General features: G+C 41.3%; 1 protein-coding gene across 1 annotated transcript in view; it reads left to right on the forward strand.

The window, feature by feature from the left end:
* Window positions 1-14,583, forward strand: part of DOCK3 (dedicator of cytokinesis 3) — a gene marked incomplete at both ends in the record, with an annotated part of 193,529 nt that extends 178,946 nt beyond the window's left edge. Inside the window, 9 exon segments of the mRNA XM_080350585.1 lie at window positions 602-723; window positions 2,302-2,437; window positions 2,975-3,056; window positions 5,015-5,167; window positions 8,304-8,422; window positions 9,351-9,438; window positions 12,774-12,896; window positions 13,508-13,590; window positions 14,077-14,583. Of these exon segments, the coding sequence (XP_080206711.1) occupies window positions 602-723; window positions 2,302-2,437; window positions 2,975-3,056; window positions 5,015-5,167; window positions 8,304-8,422; window positions 9,351-9,438; window positions 12,774-12,896; window positions 13,508-13,590; window positions 14,077-14,583 (1,413 nt within the window).
* Between the last annotated feature and the right edge of the window lie 3,792 nt (window positions 14,584-18,375).

Below are 18,375 nucleotides of genomic sequence, written 5' to 3' on the forward strand. Positions count from 1 at the left end.
GGGGGTCTCAGAAATTTGCAGTGCATTCTCCTCCTCCTTGTATAGTGAAATCTTTACGGATACCTAGACACTACCTTGGACGTTATCACAACCCAACTAAAGGATATCTTTCTGTAATGTAAAAGAATTATTTGAAATACTTGTGTTAGCACTTTACTATGTATTTTTTAAGGTAGCTTCTACCTTAAAGGCTTTTTCCTTCATTCTTAGGAGTGAACACACTATGCAAGGATGGCCAGAAACAACAGCACCAGAATTTTAAAATATGGCCTTTCTTTTTCAAAGCAGATGACATCTGTGCAGGTTGCAGTTGCGAGTTTGAGTTCTCTGCCTTTCTTGAGAGTTTGGATAAGATCTGTATTTTTGAGTTTGCATTCCTTTTTTGAAACATGTAGGTGGCTGTAATTTAAGCCACACTGTGAATAGGGGTTAGAAAGTGGCCTTGGAAACAACCAGAAAATAGGGTTGAAAGCACTGATGCTCTTTATCCTGTGGAAATGCGGAATAACTGAAGAGAACATGGAAACAGATCAGGATTTTCCTGAGAAGAAAATGTGTAATTCTCCATGACCAGCTTAGCTCAAATATGTTCCCTTTGCAGGAGTTACCTGGTTTGGACAAGCTGAGTCCAGCCTGTTCTGGCAATAGCACCCCTCGCAGCAATGTTCTGGTTTCGCATGGACCAATGAGCCCAGAGAGCATAAAGCTGGTGCATCGACACAGGTACCACGTTTTTTTCCTGCTGAAGTATCTAGGACCTCTGCACACGGTTGCATTAAGATTCAAAGATCTAAGAAGTGGTTAACAGTACTGCAGGAGGAGCAGGATGAGTTTTGGCAGAAGTGCCTTTTGTATTCATTCAGTGCTAATTATTAAAGTTTGAGGATTGGAATGAGAAGGCTGAGAAATCCAATTTGCAGCAAATGCTAAACACCTCCAGGTGTTGCTCTGTCAGTTTACTTACTGTAGAGGCAGAAACACACTGTCACTCCACCCTCCAAATTCAGTCTGACTTTGGAGGTTCCAACTTCTACTTCTGTTACGGAAATGGCAAATAAATTGGTCCTTACCTACCATAAAAGGAAAATTGTATTGCTTGTTTTAGAACCCAACTCGGTATGCACCTAGTTTTAAGGATCAAAAAATGTTCACATCATTTTTTAGCATTCTGATCAGATCAGAACCCAAGTATAAGAAAGGCTGCCAGGTTGTTTTGATCAGAATACCAAAAAATGGCTCAGTCCTCAGGAAAACATCTGAAAATGTGGATGATTATTCAAACTGAATATCTGTCTATAAAACCCGAGATAATGATTGAGGATAAAAGTTGGGATTTTCAGGGTAAAACAGTGCTTTTGTATCCCGCCAAAATTGATTATTTGAAAATGTACATATCCATGCCAGTATAAAAAACAGTGATAGGAATCTCACTGAAATGATGAAATTTTAATTGTTCTTCTGTGTTTATTTCCCTTGGTGGGTCCACATAGCTCAGCTGTTAGTAAAGCAGGCATGAAAAGCTGTGGAAACTTGGTCTTGACTACATGAATCCCCGATGGTGACATTCTTTTTAGGATTAGAATTGCACAGCTCTTACACTACTTTACTGACTTGGCATTTGACAATTGGTGTCTGGGTGATAAATTATTTTTCCTCAAAAATCCTCACTTTGTAAAGCTTTTTTTAGTTCTTAGTGCAAGCTATGGAGAGTCTCTAGTGTACAAAATATATATTTGTGTATGCAATTCAGAGTGACAAAGGAAGAATTGATGTCATGAGTGAGATCAGGGTGCAGCCTGCACACCAGCTGCATTAATTTACTGTCAGCCACAAAGTTGCCTTCAACTGTAATGCTGAGGCCCATGAGGTGCAATAAGGAAAACTGTATTTTGACCTGTGTGCCTCATGCTTGGCTTCCTTTGGAATGTTTTTTAAGCTGCTCCCACTCATCATACTTCAGCATTAAAAAGGAGAGTGTTTTCAGAACGCTCTGTTATAAACAAAACAGATATGCACCCAGCGTCATGAAATGATGTTAACATGGCTTTGGATTCTGAAATTCGACATCCTACATGCTTTCTCTCACATGTAACCATATTGTCACTTACTTTGTGTTTACTCACATTATGGATTTATTTAAGCTTATTTGGCCTGAGTTTTCAAAAGTGTTTGACATCTAGAGGTGACCTGAAGCAGTACGTAACTGCAGGTACTTACTAGCCTGGAAGAAGTCAGGCTTCAGAAATTAAAACACAGGTTCAAAAAATGATGATGCCCTGGTTCTGTCTGTTTTTATTGCAGCCCACTGAACTTGCTTGGTTCAGTCCGACACTCATCGTCCTCTCTGTCGTCCCACACCTCCAGCGAAACAGGAAACCTGGTTATCCTAACAGACAGCTCTGTGGGGGAGACTGCTGAGGACATGTACCACATGCAGGTACAGCGGGTGTTACAAACAGCACCGACAGTCATGCTTAGGAAGAGTACGCTTTACCCATACACACACTTGGATCTCTCCTGTGATATTTTTCTCAAAGAACTTAACAGGTAGAATCTAACATTATTCAAGAAAGATGAGAGAGTAATTCAGCCAGGTTTACTTTGGCAAGTAATCTTCTGTATTTGTACAGTAAGAGTTGATACTGTGGTCCAAGATGATCATGTTGCTTTCAGAAAGTGAAATTTTAGTCAGCATGTTATTTATCTGACCAGTTCAACATAAGCAGTCAGTATTGCTCTTGGTTTGTGGGAGGGTGAAGTGAGTCCCACAGCCCCGCGTGCAGACTAACAGTGGCCTGCACTGAAGCTGTTTTATAGACGGAGGCTACGCTGGGTGATCTGAGACAGGTAAATATGTAATGCATTGATCTGCTCAGTTCTCTCTTGACGATGTCTCTGCCTCCTGCAGCTTGTTTACCCTAACTCCCGGTACCAAGGCTCAGTCACCAACGTCTCTGTTTTATCCTCGTCCCAGGCTAGCCCTTCCACCTCCAGCCTGAGCTCTACTCACTCGGCACCATCCCAGATGATTAACTCTGCCCCTTCCAGTGCTCGAGGTAAGAATGGATGGACCCAAACGAAGGGTTAACTGGACGTGCAGGCATCTCCTAAACTTGGCAGTCTTGTTGACATACTGGTGAAAGACAACCCACACTGAGATGTACCACTGTGTCTCTTCTGGAGCTGTGAATGCCTCTTCAAAAAATCGTTTCTTAAATAATGAATAGATGTCTTAATTTTTCTTCAGCAGTATTTGGAATGTATCTCTGATACATGCTGGTTTCAGGCAGTTAAATTTCATAATTATTTCCATTGTTCCGCCACAAAATCGTGGCAGGCAATCTAGAGGAGGACAAAAAGTCTTTGGTATAGAACTTACAAGAGAGAGATCATGAAGACAAAGACAAATAATTCATTTTACACATTTCATGAAATTATGGCACAAAAAAGAACTTGAGGCAGTTTAGCAGAAATGTGTTTATACAAAAGCATATGCATACCGTGAACGTTTAAAGATATGAATTCTAAGTACTGAAGTCAAAGAAGGGCTTCCCTGCTGGGAAATTCTTGAAGAAAGGAAAAATATAAAAACAGACTCTAGGGGTACCCATATTGCCTTTGCTGTTACAGTAGCTGGTCTTGATATTGCTAATCATTTTCTTCCTAAACCACCCATGCAACCTCCTGACTTCGGTAACTTCTATTCAAGTTGTTTGGGTTTTTTTTTCCTCTCATTTTGGATTCTCAGTTGCAGGTTCACAAATTTCTATACCTCTTTTCACAGGTTCCTGAAGAAGGTGTCCAGGACCATAGTCATAGATAGAAGCTGATATTTAAATCTCACCCTTTTTTCCCATACAGGGGAACTGTACGTCTCCTTATGGACAAAGAATACAGAGAAGGGCCCTTTCTCTTGGGCCAGCTTGGGGCTTTTTTGCTCTGTTTTGCAGTAAAATCTTAATTGACTGGCTGTTGTTATGAAAGAGATGCATCAAAGTGTTTTAATTGAAGGATAAGATGGAGTAGAAAGGTGAGAAGTGGACATCTTCAACTAAAGGCAAATAGCTTCACTAACTACCAAGGGCTGGAAGGAAAATAATGACAATTCAAATAGTCAAGTAACCAGATGAAAGTGTCATAACAGAAAGGGAAGGTGGAACTGAGTACAGGGCTGCCCTGTCAGGGACACATCCTTAAATGGATGCGCCTCAGCTGGCCTGTGAGGTTTAAATGTTTGAGGCATCTGAGGCGTTTTGGTGCTCAGAGCATTTCAGGCTGTTTTCCACTTTAAAAAACCCAGTGCTCACAGTGACAGGCTGTGCCAGTCCTCCTGAGCTCAATGGCTTCACAGTATCATCAGTTTCCCTCTTCACTGGATTCTTTGCTGTTGCTTAGAAACCAAAGTGATGACTGCTGCAAGGGGTATGGTGCTGATGGATGAGCCAACAGCACCTCCCAGAGATGAGAAATAGACAGTGTCAATGACCGCAAATGAGGAAACAGTAAGAGAAGTAATGATTTTGAAAAATTCTCCAATATATATATCTATTTTACTTTTAATTCTTATTAGTGTGTTTTAATAGCCTATGATACAACATTTTGTCTCTGCAAGTTTTGTTCACTTTTAAGATAGGTGAGCACAGCATTCAGGCATTACCCGCTGACTGTGGGATTTCACTCCCAGTAAAGTCCCAGATGCTGTTTGTGTTTCACAGTGTGCAAGTCACTATTCTGGTTATTAAGACACTGCTGTTTGGAATGGAGTTGTTCGTAACAAGAAAAAGCCCTTACACTCAAGTTCCACTGTGTTAATATAGCTTTGTTTTTCTCTTTGGTGATTTTTCCTTCTGATTTGTTTTTTAATTGGGTAACTGATGCTTGTGAAAATGAGAGACCAGTATCATTGGCTGGAGCAAGGTACTTCACAAACATCACATGTGCAGCTCTGCCAATGCACCTCTATCCTTTTTTTTTTCTTTTTTTTTTTTATTTATTTATATTCTTTTTAATTTAGTGCTGGTGAAAGGTGCTGGATTGACAACACTGGAGGCTGAAGCCCTCTATTTATCCACAGAACAGATACAGCATGGGCGGCAGCCGTGCAAGCTTCCTCACGCTGCCCCCACCAATGTGCCTCATCTCTGTCCTGGAGGGACCACCTCTAGAGGTGAGAGGAAAGTTCAATCACCATGACCCATCCAAACCGTGGCCTTTCTGCTGAGACTGCCAACAAAGCTACAATAGTCACAATGCTACAGTTAACCACTTCTCAGATGGGAAGTATGCAAAGGCCAACAATTAATTTCATATGGGCCACCTAAATTTATCAACTTAGCATCTTTGTCAACCATGGATTTAACCAGAGCATAGTTACCAAGGATTTCTAGGTTTCTGTCAGATACTTAAATGCTTCTCTCATTGATTCAAACAATCATGTAGAACCAAAAAACCACTATTGCGTTATCCAGATACTTATACCACCTTCTCTGTTTAACTGCAGAGTCCTTTCTGGAGCTCAGCTACTAGCACTGTTCTGAGGAGACAGCTATCTTTATAATATAGACTAATTCTGTTTGTAACCAAAGGAAGCCATGGCCATTTGTATAAAGAATCCCGCAGGAATTTAAATCTTACTTCTAATTCTCCACTTCCAAAAAATTACCCTTTTATTAATGTTTAAAACAGCAACACAAGCAAATTATTTGGCTTGTCCAAAGAAAATAATTTCATTTGAAGGATAGTCATCAAGACAGTAGATTAATGATTTGATCACATCACTGAACAGCAGATTAAAGCCTTATACTAGTTATAATATACACAAGTTAGAGCGAAAGTTTTAAGTGGAATTGTCATCAGAATACAGTAAGAATTTTCTAATTCTGTTCTAAAGACAAAGACATCACTAGTTACTCTGGTTTTGAGTTTCACAAGGATGTGTCTTTCAGTTCACACCTGACTCAACCCTTGTATAGCTTTCTTCCCTACCAAGAAAGCAACACTTGTTGTATGGAGGATCAATAAGAAATTCAGTTTGTTTTGGCTTCATTTGAGTGACTCATGAGGCATTGCTCTAACCTTACTGGAGTTAAAGGATTATTAAGTTATAATATGTTAGTTAAGTAGAAATTGTAATGCAAAAAGGCCTGGAAAGAACTAGGCGTGGGTTCGTCTTTTTTTCAGTAACTTCATTTAAAATATGTTTGGGACTCCTCAGATGCACTCTAAAAGCAACTCCTATTTGACACTTGATGACTCACCTCTTAAGGCATCCTTACTGCCTCCTGGACACAGCCCCCCCCCCTTTTTCAGGTGTAGAAAATGAGTCCCGGTGTCTTTTCAGCACTTTGCAAGAACCCATTTACATACGTTAAAAACTTGTCTCTTAAAGAAAAAAAAAAAATATGATTTGGCGCAGGAGCAAACTGTTTTCATAACAGTAATGAAAATGATGAATCAGGAGAAAAGAATGGGTTTGGAATTTAACTACATTAATTTTCGGTTTCGTTCCTTAAAACTAATTAACACTTTCACAATTAAAAAAAGAAAAACTACCTCTGGCTTCAGCATAGGTTTTCCTTTCTCATTAACTGTATGTACAGCGCTGCACACATCAAGTGTACCAAGCTACAAAGCTAAAAAGAATAAACCTGTATAAACTGATGGCACAAACAGGTGGCTTGCATCTTGGAAATAAAAGAACAAGGATGACAAGATAATAAAAGGGAAAAGTTTACAGTGTGGGTTGTGCTGTGATGTAGTTTTGGGCACACCTAAAAGTTCCAGTATCCTTGCATTTGTCATGCAGAAACAGGACTATCTGTGATGTGTGAGTAAAAGAGACTCAGCATAAAGCGTTAACACTGTTTTCCAAGCTGATGTTGTATCTAAGAGCAAATAATGCTGTCTAACTATGTTTCTGTTTCATGTCTGGGGAGAAATGCAGATACTGCAGGCTGTTCATGTCAGGGTGGGGGTGTAGATTAATCTGGGATCTGCTACCCCTGATGGAATCGTTGCCATTGTAGGACCTTATCCTGCATTCTGCTGGACACATTGTTCCTTCCACTGTGTACTGAATATCAGTCCCCAAAACTGCATGTTTGCTTTTGCTGGGGTAAAAGCTGCATTAACCAGCACCAGTGCCTTTGCTCATACATTGGAGTGCTGTCCAGGTAACGTGTGTGGTTGTGGAAAGTTTGCAAAAGGGGGCATGTATTTCCCAAAAGCCGGCATGGCTCTGTGATATGCGCTGTGTGCTGCCATCTGTTAAGTGCGTGTTTGTGACGCAATGAAATAATCAGTGCACATTAAAGCTCACTCCAGCAGCTTCAGAACATCAATTCCTGCCTAATATTTTGTATCCCAAGGGATGCATCTATCAGTAGTATCAGACTTTCGGAAGTCACTAATGGGAATCATGCTTCTGGCAAATACATTGTCAGCTGTTCCGTATCAGAGGCACATTATGTGGCACTCATCTTGAAGGATGAGTCCCAAGTAATTCCATGCACCAGGAAGCTGTTTACATGAAATACCTCAACATCTTAAATGACAACTACACAAATAACTAATAGTTAAGTCAAGCGCATTTCTACTATGTAACTCTAAGCATTGGTAAATGTCCTGTTGTGATAAAGTGACTCAGTATACTAGCATGCTCAGTGGTAATCATCCATTACCCAGTGGCATTATAAGCAAAGTGCCACTCACATTTATAGGCAGTTCTTTTGTTGGTGGTTTTTTTTTTTTGCTTTAACAAAGACGAAGCTAACCAAGGTGTCACCAACTAAATGGTAACACTGCAGACTATCTCTACCAGAACTGAGGAATGAAGTAGCTTCCTGTAGCTCCCTGCTTTCACTGAATGATGTATCTCAAGCTTTTACCCCTTTCTTCCACATTCAGTCCTAAAATGCACAATTTTATAGCATAACTCTACACTGCTTTATGGGGCAAGGGAGCCGTAGGCACTGTAGAGCACGGCTGCAGCCAGTTCCACACAGATGCCCACTTTTTTGTTTATTTTAAGAGGAAGCACTTTGCAACATCCAGCTAGGGATGCACATATCTTACACACCTCACATGGTATGTCCTTAATTGTATATAACAAACTAGTTCTTATTTCATCTTTGTGCTATGCACCACACCAACTCCTAGCTGCTTAGTGGGCTCGGCACCATGTTTTCTTGAGTCCTGTACAATCATCTGTCTGACCAAACTGCACAGGAGGCCTAGATCCCTGGGCATGCGGAGACATGGCTGTTGTTTGTCACGTGTACGTGATTATTCTCACTTGTTTACAGGCTCTCCCTCTCTACCAGATAAGTACCGCCACTCTCGGGAGATGATGATGTTGCTGCCAGCCCATCGGGACCGACCTAGCAGTGCCATGTATCCCGCAGCTATCATGGAAAACGGACAGGTAGCAGATCTGATTTCTCTTATGGCAGTTCAACCACTTGAAACCGTGACTTTATTTTTACTGGTTTTGACCACTTTAAAACTTCCCTCTTAACTTCTGGAAAGCATGACAACTTACTTAGGATCATTTTCAGAGGCAACACAGAACTTTACATATTCATCCTGTTTGGTAGTCAAGTGATACAAACTGTAATGACTGTTAAAATTGGAGATAGGCGCTGTGAAAATGGAGTCTTCTTACTTCCCAACTTTATCCTATGAGCGTTGGTCCAGTGCACGCAGTCATACTATATTTACCTATTTTTCTAGAACTATGGCCATCCTGCATTCAAGCCCCAAAGTTGATTCTAAATAGCTTTACAGTGATTTCCAGAAGTATCAAAAACCATGAGAGGCTGAAATAATATACTGATACAGGGTCTCCAAACAATCTGTGCCCATATCTACTACTTTCTATGGACAAATAAAAAAATTCAGGGTGTGCCTGCACGTAAGCATTTTAATCTGGCCCTGGCAAGCACTTTGGAGAGAATCTGCTGATCATGCCCACTTATCTCACTTCAGTTCACCTCAGAGGACTGTCTCAGAGTGTGCAAACTCCGTTCTTCCAAATGAAACCAAAGCAAAGGTAAAGCTCCAGAAGGGCATGTGATGCATTCAAGCTGATCATGGGCACAGGACCAGACTAGAACTAGTTGGAAATAACCCCTCGAGGGAACACAAGCAACATCAACTGTGGGTCCTCAGCACTGTTAGACTCTAGAGATCCACTGGTGTTGCACTGCCACACTCGCTAATGTAAACACAGCTTCCCATGATTTTTTTAGTTAAAACACTTTTGTTGCTTAAGAAAAAAGAGAACTGAAAGCGCCAGGGTTCTGTGCCAGCTGTAACCTCTTTTAACTTTTCTGTGCTTTCTTCTGCCTTAGCCTCCAAATTTCCAACGCGCCTTCATCCAGCAAATGATTGGACCATGCAAACCTTGCAGTGATCCCAACCTGTCTGTGGCTGATAAAGGTAACTCTTTTTTCCTAGTTGGCATGCATGCTTTCTAAAATATTATTACTCTGGTCATGCCTACAGCAAGTAACGAATGGGCTTCTACACTTCCTGGCAGTGTGCATTCTCTCACATTGTTTTAATTAACAGTTTAATTAACTGGGCTTTCTGCCAACCTATAGTCATTTCAGATCATTCACAGAAGGGTGGAGTTGCACAAGCCTCTTTATTTAAGAACGTTGTTTGAATTTAACATTTTGTCATTGAAACAAAACCTGCAGCCTTTATCAACAAAACTTCCAAAGTGGCAAACGAGAAGTTATCTAACAGAAGAGTGCAAGATTTGGACCGTATTTTTAAATGAGATATACTGCTTTTTAAAAATATGCATTTATTTTTCAAAATATTAACATTTCTTGTAATCCCTCTCTATTTAAGTTTAGCATTAGCAATGTGTAGTTTTTTTAACTCACTGCTTTGAAGAAACAGGCAGAGACCCTGCAGGAAAGGAAAAAAAAGAGAGAGAAGAAGTTTGGTGTAGCAGAAAAGGAGGCGCTGGCAGAAGGGGTGCCATGGACAAAGCGATGGGCTCAACAAATTATTTGAAAGGCAGCATTCTGAAAAAGCAGAAGTGGGCAAAATTCCTGAGTCAAAATCTGCGACAAGGCTGCCTAAGCCTGCAGCAGCCACGTATATGGCCAGGGAAAACGGTATCTTAAAAGATTTTTGAGGCCAGGAAAGACCATCGCAATTCTCTAGTCTGACCTGCATAATGCACTCCATTGACTTTTATCAGGATTTTTTGTTGCAGTAGCTGTGCCTGAACTGAATTGTATCTTTTTAGAATGTCTAATAAATCAGAATCCACTACTTTAACAACGTGACAGCCTTACAGAGCGGTCCAGATTGAAACCAAAAGCCAACCTACAGTTCTGAATAAATGGCAGAATGATGACTTGCTGACAATAATGAATGATGACAACAGATACTTAAGACTAGGGGGTGAGGGATTAAGAGCTCCATCTTAGCTGTGTTAGTTTGAACTGAACATAGGACAGAGGTGGTGAGATCTTTATACTGGACAGGAGAAAGATCTGGAAGAGGAAGGTACATAAATTTATTACCTGTCTAGGAAAAATACTTGAATTTGTATCTGTGGGCGATATTATGCAAGATTGTAGTATACAATGCAAAGAGCTGGAGATTAAAGAGAATCCCCTCCAGAGGCCCAGGAAAGCCATGCAAGCCACAGATGATGTTCAATAATTGTTCTTATGGGATGGTGTGATGGGAACCCCAGCTCTTCAACCAGGTTGGTACCATAAATGCAGTTAAGAGGTGTTTTTTTGCAGCCCTTGGACCCTCATTACTCTTCGTAAGTCAGGATGCCATCTGCCATGATTTCTGTTAAGTCATGGCCTGTGAATTTTCCCGCCCCCTTCCTTGCCATGTCAGAAGCCCTGCTCAGTAATTCTCGTGGACAGCAAAGTGACATTCGTCGCCCAGAGCAGCAGCGTTAAAATGCAGCTTCCCTGCTAATTAAACTTGGTCACTGAGCCACTTCACGCTGTTCTGGAGAGTGATGGGCTAGGACAGAGCACTAGGAGCTCCCTGGGTGGGTTCATCCCTGAAGTGTTTTGGATCAAACACTGGTTTTAAGAGGCAGCAGCCATTCTCCAAAATCTTCTGACCTCAGGATGATTTCCAGCATTCCTAAATACTCATACGGCCTTGAATGAGGGAACACTGAGAAACTAAAAATGGATTAGGCACTGGGGTACCATGTTCTCTTCTTGACATTCTTCTGCTGCATCTCAGTGTTTAAAAAAAGAAAACACCAGTCATTTTATAGGCCAAGCAAATCAGGTTTTGTTCTGTCTTTTCACTTGATGGTGGTATATTGTTGGAGAGACTGGCCTGGCTGGCATTGTTATACATCTCATCCCTCTGTTTTAGCCTTCTGATACCAGCTGCAGTAGTGCAAATTAGAGAGCTCTGGTGTATGTACAGGGGTGCTCAGAAAATGCATCTGAAGTTACATTTTTTGTGTTGAGATGGAGCCCTTGATTTCAACCTGTTCTCTGTCAAAATTCTTAGTATCTTCTTTGTATGCCTTCCTCAGTTTGAGAGTGTCTCTAAAAACATTTGGTTTTATATTTTATGGGGTTTGTTCCATCCTACAAAGCTGTCGCTTTGTGATCTTTTTTACTTTAGGGAATATTAGGTCTTGCGGAGCCTGTGTTCATGCTAACTCATGAACTAAGGAGAAAAAAAAAATCCAAAGTCATTTTAGAAAAGAAACACACCAAAAATGGCTGCAGGCACTTCAATTAAGGAGAAATCCTCTTTAGAAGTCAGACTCCATGTTTATTTCTCCAGGCTTCCATTTTCCAACCCAAAGGTGGAAAAAGCTATTTTAACCTCAGTTTTCTTTGGTAGGCTCACTGAATTACATTGTTTTCTCTTTCCTTTTCTAATCTGAAGAAATTGCTTATTTGTTTTTAAAAAAACATACACTTATTGCATGTCTGTCTTCTTAGACTGAATCAATGCAGTGTGTTTGGAAGAAAGGAATGTGCATTTTAATAATGTTTAAGGTTGACAGAATTCTCAAGATCTTGAGAAATGTTCGTGTTAAAAAGAAGTAGCTTTTATTTCTATGAGAAACCAAAGTCACGAAGATCATACTCTGTAGCCTTCCTGATCAACAAAAACTTGGATCTCTTCAGGTGAATTGATAATATAAGGAGTCCAAACTGCTGCCTTGAAATATTTTTGTCATAAAGATCTTTTATCAACTCTATAGCTTGGTAAAATGGGGCTTTAAAGTTGTAATTTCCTTGGTGACAGATCGAGGTGTAATTTCCCTCCTGTCCTTTATTCAGTCTTCACTTAGCCACTGTGGTGCAGGCAACAACCCTTCCCGTGTTTCATGAGGGTTCTGCCACAAGTGCCTTTCTGTTCTGTCATCATTCACCACCAAGCAGAAGAGCTCACTACTGAGATCTAGCTGCCATTCCATCAGTGAGATTTCATTTTTACTTACTGGTTGGCGAAAAAAAAAGACCTAGCAGAATTCTGCTGCTCTTCAAATTTGTTAGAGACAAGGGGGTCGTGGAGGGAGATGGGCAGACTAACACCGCAACCACCTAACTCTCGCTTCCTTAACAAAGCAACCTATAAACTTAACATTCTGTAGACTAGACGATGTCTTTTTACAACTTCAATCCTACCATTCACCAAGTCCTTAGAATCTGTCTCTTTACTGCTAAAGAGCACCCAGCAAGCCAGTCCTTCTGGCCTCACAAACTCCCTGTTACGTTACCCAAGTTAAATGTGTTTCAATCCTTCAGCTATGCCAGCAGCACCCAGTAGCTGGAGCCTAGACAGCGGAACCCGAGAGGCCCTGCCATTCCTGTCTGCCCACGCTGGGAGCATCTTGGCCCCACCAGTACCTCCCCGAAGCCTGTCCCATGGTAAGGAAATGCCCAGCAGGCCTGCTGCGTAATGCCAGCAGTCATGCACAGAAAAATCTAGACCACCTGAAGGCTGACCTTAGCCTTTTTTTTCCCCCTGTAAAAACAATCAGAAGCAAAAACTCAAAGTCTTTCCTGGTCTGCTAGGTTAGCACTGGACAAAGTTTTCCATTTATTTTTTTCCAAAATCCTCAAATTCTTTTTACAGTCCTTATACTAATATGGACCTGAGTGTATTTTGCGACTAGAATTAGGTTGCGTGAGTGTTGAAGCTTGGCCTGGCTTCTTGCCAGTGACCATCTCCAGCAGTAATTTAAGGTTACAAAGCTATTAAATGCAACTTCAAACGTTCATTGTTTATGAGCCTGTTGCCTTGCCATGAGATCCTTGATAACAGGGGTGGGTGGAAATCTATCACTGCACTTCACTTCTCGTTAGCATTTTGTGATGTGACAGATGCACTCCAGGGTTATCTGTCAGCAAAGAAGCCGTGATTAGAGTGGAGTTATCAGCATTTGGAGCTGTTACCTGACATTTCAGAGTCTAAAACCTCAGCTCTTTCACTGCAGTGAGGTAGCACAAGCCTGTTTCTGATCCTTGTCTCATTCCAGGACACTACTCCCTGCACTTTGATGCCTTCCATCACCAGCTCAGTGATGCTCCTCCGGCACTGCCTGCACGAACACTGCGCAAGGTAACAAGGAAGTGGGAAGAGAGCAGAGAGGCACGTAGAAGGAAAATAATAGGCTCCTGAAGGCCCCCCCCTCCACTCTCACAAAGCAACTTTTGAATACAGGAACACTATTTTTAACATGCTAGTAACTTACACATGAAAAAATCCATGGAAAGCTCATCACCTATTCCAGAGTTGAATTCTATAGAATTGTAGGCCTTTCCACTTTCCCTTCTTCACACCGTATGCTGTGATTTCAGGTACCCTGATTATCACCTCAGCTGCTGTTTGTTTAACAGCTCTGGTGGTATTAAGTGCACTTGTCTGCCCACAAGAGGTACTTCCACACAAGTCGGGGGGGCACATATAAACCAGTAACCACTGACATTTTGAACACAAATGGCACTGCACCATTGTTAACATCACTGTCAAAAGCTGAAATGTAGAGCGAGATGCAGCATTGCCTCCTTTGTCAATTTTAACCTGGTTTTGTTTTTCTCTGAACAGTCCCCTCTTCATCCTATCCCTGCATCACCCACCAGCCCACAGTCTGGTCTAGATGGAAGTAATTCCACTTTATCAGGCAGTGCCAGCAGTGGTGTCTCTTCCTTAAGCGAGAGCAATTTTGGACATTCATCTGAACCACCTCCTCGCACAGACACCATGGATTCCGTCCCCAGCCAGGCCTGGAACACTGACGAAGATCTAGAGACACCCTACCTCCCTGTCAGGTACAGTCTCTCTGAGCCTGATGTCCTAGAGTCGCTGAAATCCCAGCCATGCCGAAGCCACTCTGCTCCATCTGGAGTCATTCCTCAGGACACCATGGACCCCCCTGCGCTACCCCCCAAACCTTACCACTCCCGGCTGCCAAACATGGAGAACGAGGAGGGGATAATAATTGAAGATGATGACAAACACCGCCCATTGCATCGTAAAGTGTCCCAACCAGTAAGTGGTGGGAAGGAGGAGCAGGCCAGGGTAGCATGGGAGCACGGCATCGGTGAGCAGTAGGGACAGCTCCCGGTAAGCAGCTCGCATCATCATTCCAGGTCTGACTACAAAGGAGAGAGATGAGGACTCAGAGAACAGCAAACTGGTTTTCTACTGCCGCAAGTTTATGTCTGGAGCCCACAAAAGCAATTGGGCCAGCATGGGAGGTTGCTGCTTTCCTTTTTAATTTCTTTTTACACCTTTCCGTTATGTTTTTTAACTTTCTGTGCAGTGGACAGTTAATTCCTTCTGCAGTTTCTTAACCACATCATATGGCGCACAAGCCATAGAGACTTGCAGAGGGTGAAAAATACAATTTTAAGCGGAGGGGGAAGAAGGGAGGAATGTGGCAAGTTGATTTTGAAACTGCTTTCCTCCCAATTCTGAGACGCACATGAGTAGAAGCAGTTGCACTAGGGACATATTTCTTTGCTGTACAGAAGTGAAAGCTCATTGCTGAAATCAGGGATTCTATGAACTGTCAGGCTGGAAGGTGCATGAGCTACAGGCAGTAGAAAGATGTCAATTCTAAGAAGAAATTGGCTCTTTTGAGAGCAGGATTGTACATATCTGTGCAGTGATTTCCCTGCATTGGTTCATGGGTGCTGAGGCAATCTAACCAGTGCTGATGCACTGATTTCCAAGATATCATTTCCAACAAACTCTGCCTCCTTTATTTTTTATGTACTGTTTGATTTCTTAAATTTTGCTTTCACTGGCTAAACCAACCTGCTTTCTCACTGGAACCATATGCTATTCATCTGTGCTACAGGATGAGAGGAGGTTAGTAGCCATTGGAGCTGCAACCTGATTGTAGGCCTTTCCCATGCCCAGCTTTGGGCAGGCTGTTGACACCAGCATTTCTATTCCAGTTTAAAAAGAAAAAAACCCCACACAACCACAATGATTTTCTCATGCCACAGCTGGTTGATGACCTAGTAAAGAAAAGATGGCTTAAATGCATCATATCCCACGATCCTTGCCTCAGGGCTGAACATCACAGTTCTCACCAACTTCCATCACCCAGGAGATGAGATTCATTTCCTGGTAACATAATGTCCTCAGTCCTCCCAAAAACTCGCTGCAGCTGGTGTGTAGAAAGAATCTCCATCTCTCAGAGTAGACAGAAAACGTGAAGATTCAAGAAATGCCCAGTATACAGTGTACAGCCTAGGGTCAGGGATCTTAAAGGCAACCTGTAAAGAAGAAATGTTTCCTCTTTTGCTTCTTTAGAACGTATAAAGAAGATTTAAGAGCTGCTTCTCTCTTCTAGAAGGTTGATTTATTTTCTTCTCAGGCAGCAATGCAGCCTCCCCCACCCACCTTGTTTTTTTAATTGACAGGCTCCAGGAAGGGCTGAAGAATGTTTAAAAAGAAAAAAAGACACACACACACCAAGAAACAGAACTGTGCAGAGGTGAAGACAGAACAAGCCTATGGACACAAAACAAGCCTTTTAATCAGTAGTTTGCTTAGTTCAGTACATGACAAACCAGGAAAAAATGCTGTGGGTAATAGAGCCAAGATCTGTTCTTTGAAAAAAAACAGTAAGAAATCTTTTATTCCTATTTTCCTATTTTTCAAGAAACTTTCAATCAAGGGAGTATCAAATATTTAATGTTTTTAGATAAACAAGCAATGTTCCTTCCCCCTACCATGCCCATACACATTTTAGCCTTCCATGTAGCTCTTTCCACTTGCAGTTTGCAAAGCACACTCCAGAGGGGGGGCCAGACCAACCTCCTCCTTACCACTAAAAAATCTGAAGCACATTCAAGAGACTTGCCTCTGTCATATAAATTAGTGTCAGAAACAGGAATAGCACTCAACTTCATATTCAATTCTTCCCCTAACCACTGAGTTTCCCATGCTACAAATAGCATAAAGAAGCAAAAAAGGATGATATCAATCTTTTACAGGTCACCTTTAGCACTACCTCTAATTACAGTGACTGGGCAGAGTACATTGCTTCTGAACCCTCCTAAAGATGGTCTGTCTGTACAGAGTCTGGACTCAGCGGCTTTGTGAAGGGGATTTTAAGAGGATTTGTTTATTTTAATTTCTCATGCTCTAGCCCATGCAAAACTAGTAAATTACAGATTTGTTTCTTAAATGGCCTGTTTGGCTGGAACAAAGTCTCTCTTGCTTCCTCTATTTTGTTACAAACATAGGCTGCTTGTAAACATTCTACCCTTCACAGTTAAGACAATGATAATAAAACCTGGCCTATAGTGGATGTTTGATCTCTAGCAGGAAGGGTTTTGCAATGCTAGGACAGTCCTAAATGTTAGTGAGCCAAGATGGATCTCTGATATAGAACACATATGAAAAATCAAAATTAAGCTTTTCGTACAGGTAAGTAAGTCAAGGTAATTCCTTAGAAAGGAGTGAAATATTTTCAGGTCTGCTATTCTCCAGTATGACTGAGACTCTTCACGTGAAGTTTTTAAGAGAACTATTTGATTCCATCTCACCCACCCCTTTTTTTTTTGGCAGGAAGATGAAAAGTAGTGACTTACTGAGCTTCCTTATTGGGAAAAAGAATAAACAAACACAAAACATAACAGCATGAGGTCTTGCAAATAAAACTTTGCAAAAATAAGAATGCAGCTAACATGGGACATGGAAAACCTGCCCGCTACAGCTCTAATCAGTCTCTCAAAATGTATCATCTTGCCCTGATTAGAGACATTTTACTACAGCAGTGAGTGCATTTTGGGAGTCTGACATTCTTTGTATTTGTAAGGGTTTGAAGACCAGTCACATGATGGATACAAACACCCAGCTTATGGCAGGTCCACACAGAGGAGGACAGAATTGATTGCTGAATTCACCAAGTTTAAGCCTGTTATTGTTCTGATATCTACCAAGTATTTCATCTCCCTTTTCAGTGCTTGCCTTAAAGGGGGCAGAAGATAGAAAGACCTATTATTAAGATCTTGTGAATGTTGGAATAAATACTTCTTGGACTTAATACTTCTCTGTAGGGTGGGTGTCTTACAGCATAGTACAACTTCAACATCAAGCTCAGTCCTGGAGTAGGTAGAAGCAACAACAGTTGTTGCACTTTCCCCGCAGGATTTGAAGATTCCTTGTATAAACCCAGAGTAACACAATGTTTTCAACAGGACCTTGTCATTCTATGCTTAACTCTAATTCAAACTTAGTATGTACTTGCCTTCATTGGGTTTTCCTTGCGAAACAAAAGAGCATGTGCATTCCGGAGAAAATGGGTGGAATACTGCTACAAATCTCTCCATCGTCAGTGTACCTGCTGGCCCCATCTGAAAAATAATTGAGAAGGGACTACAGTAGTATAAGAAGAGCAATTAAAACAATTTCTCTGAATCCTGCAGATTTGTTTTTTCAACAGCCAAGTTGGTTTTATTACTGTGTGCAAGACTACAGGTCTTTTGGGTCTTTTCCTCTGTTTGCTTTTTAACTTACCCTTTTTTAGGTAAGGGATATTGCATATCCCTTCTGTTGGAGAACCAGCCGAAACTGGGGAGGCTGGAAGAGAGCAAGAGCCTTTGGGAAACAAATTATGTGATATTTAAAATTTCCTCTGATCATGCTTTTTTGTAAATACCCCCATTTGAATGCTGTGTATTTGTACAGGAAATTGAGCAAAAAATGTATAGATTGTGATGTCTGACTGGTATTCTGCCCTGTAAATGTGTTTTTAACCTCTGGCATTCTGTGCTTATTTGAAAAAGGCAAAAACCTCTAACCACTTCTCTTTTGTGTATTCATGTTTAAAGTAAAATGAAAACAGCTATCTTATCTATAACGGAAATCAAATTTAAAAGGAAA

This window comes from Nesoenas mayeri (genome assembly GCF_963082525.1).
Source record: "Nesoenas mayeri genome assembly, chromosome: 10".
Taxonomy (NCBI): Eukaryota; Metazoa; Chordata; class Aves; order Columbiformes; family Columbidae; genus Nesoenas; species Nesoenas mayeri.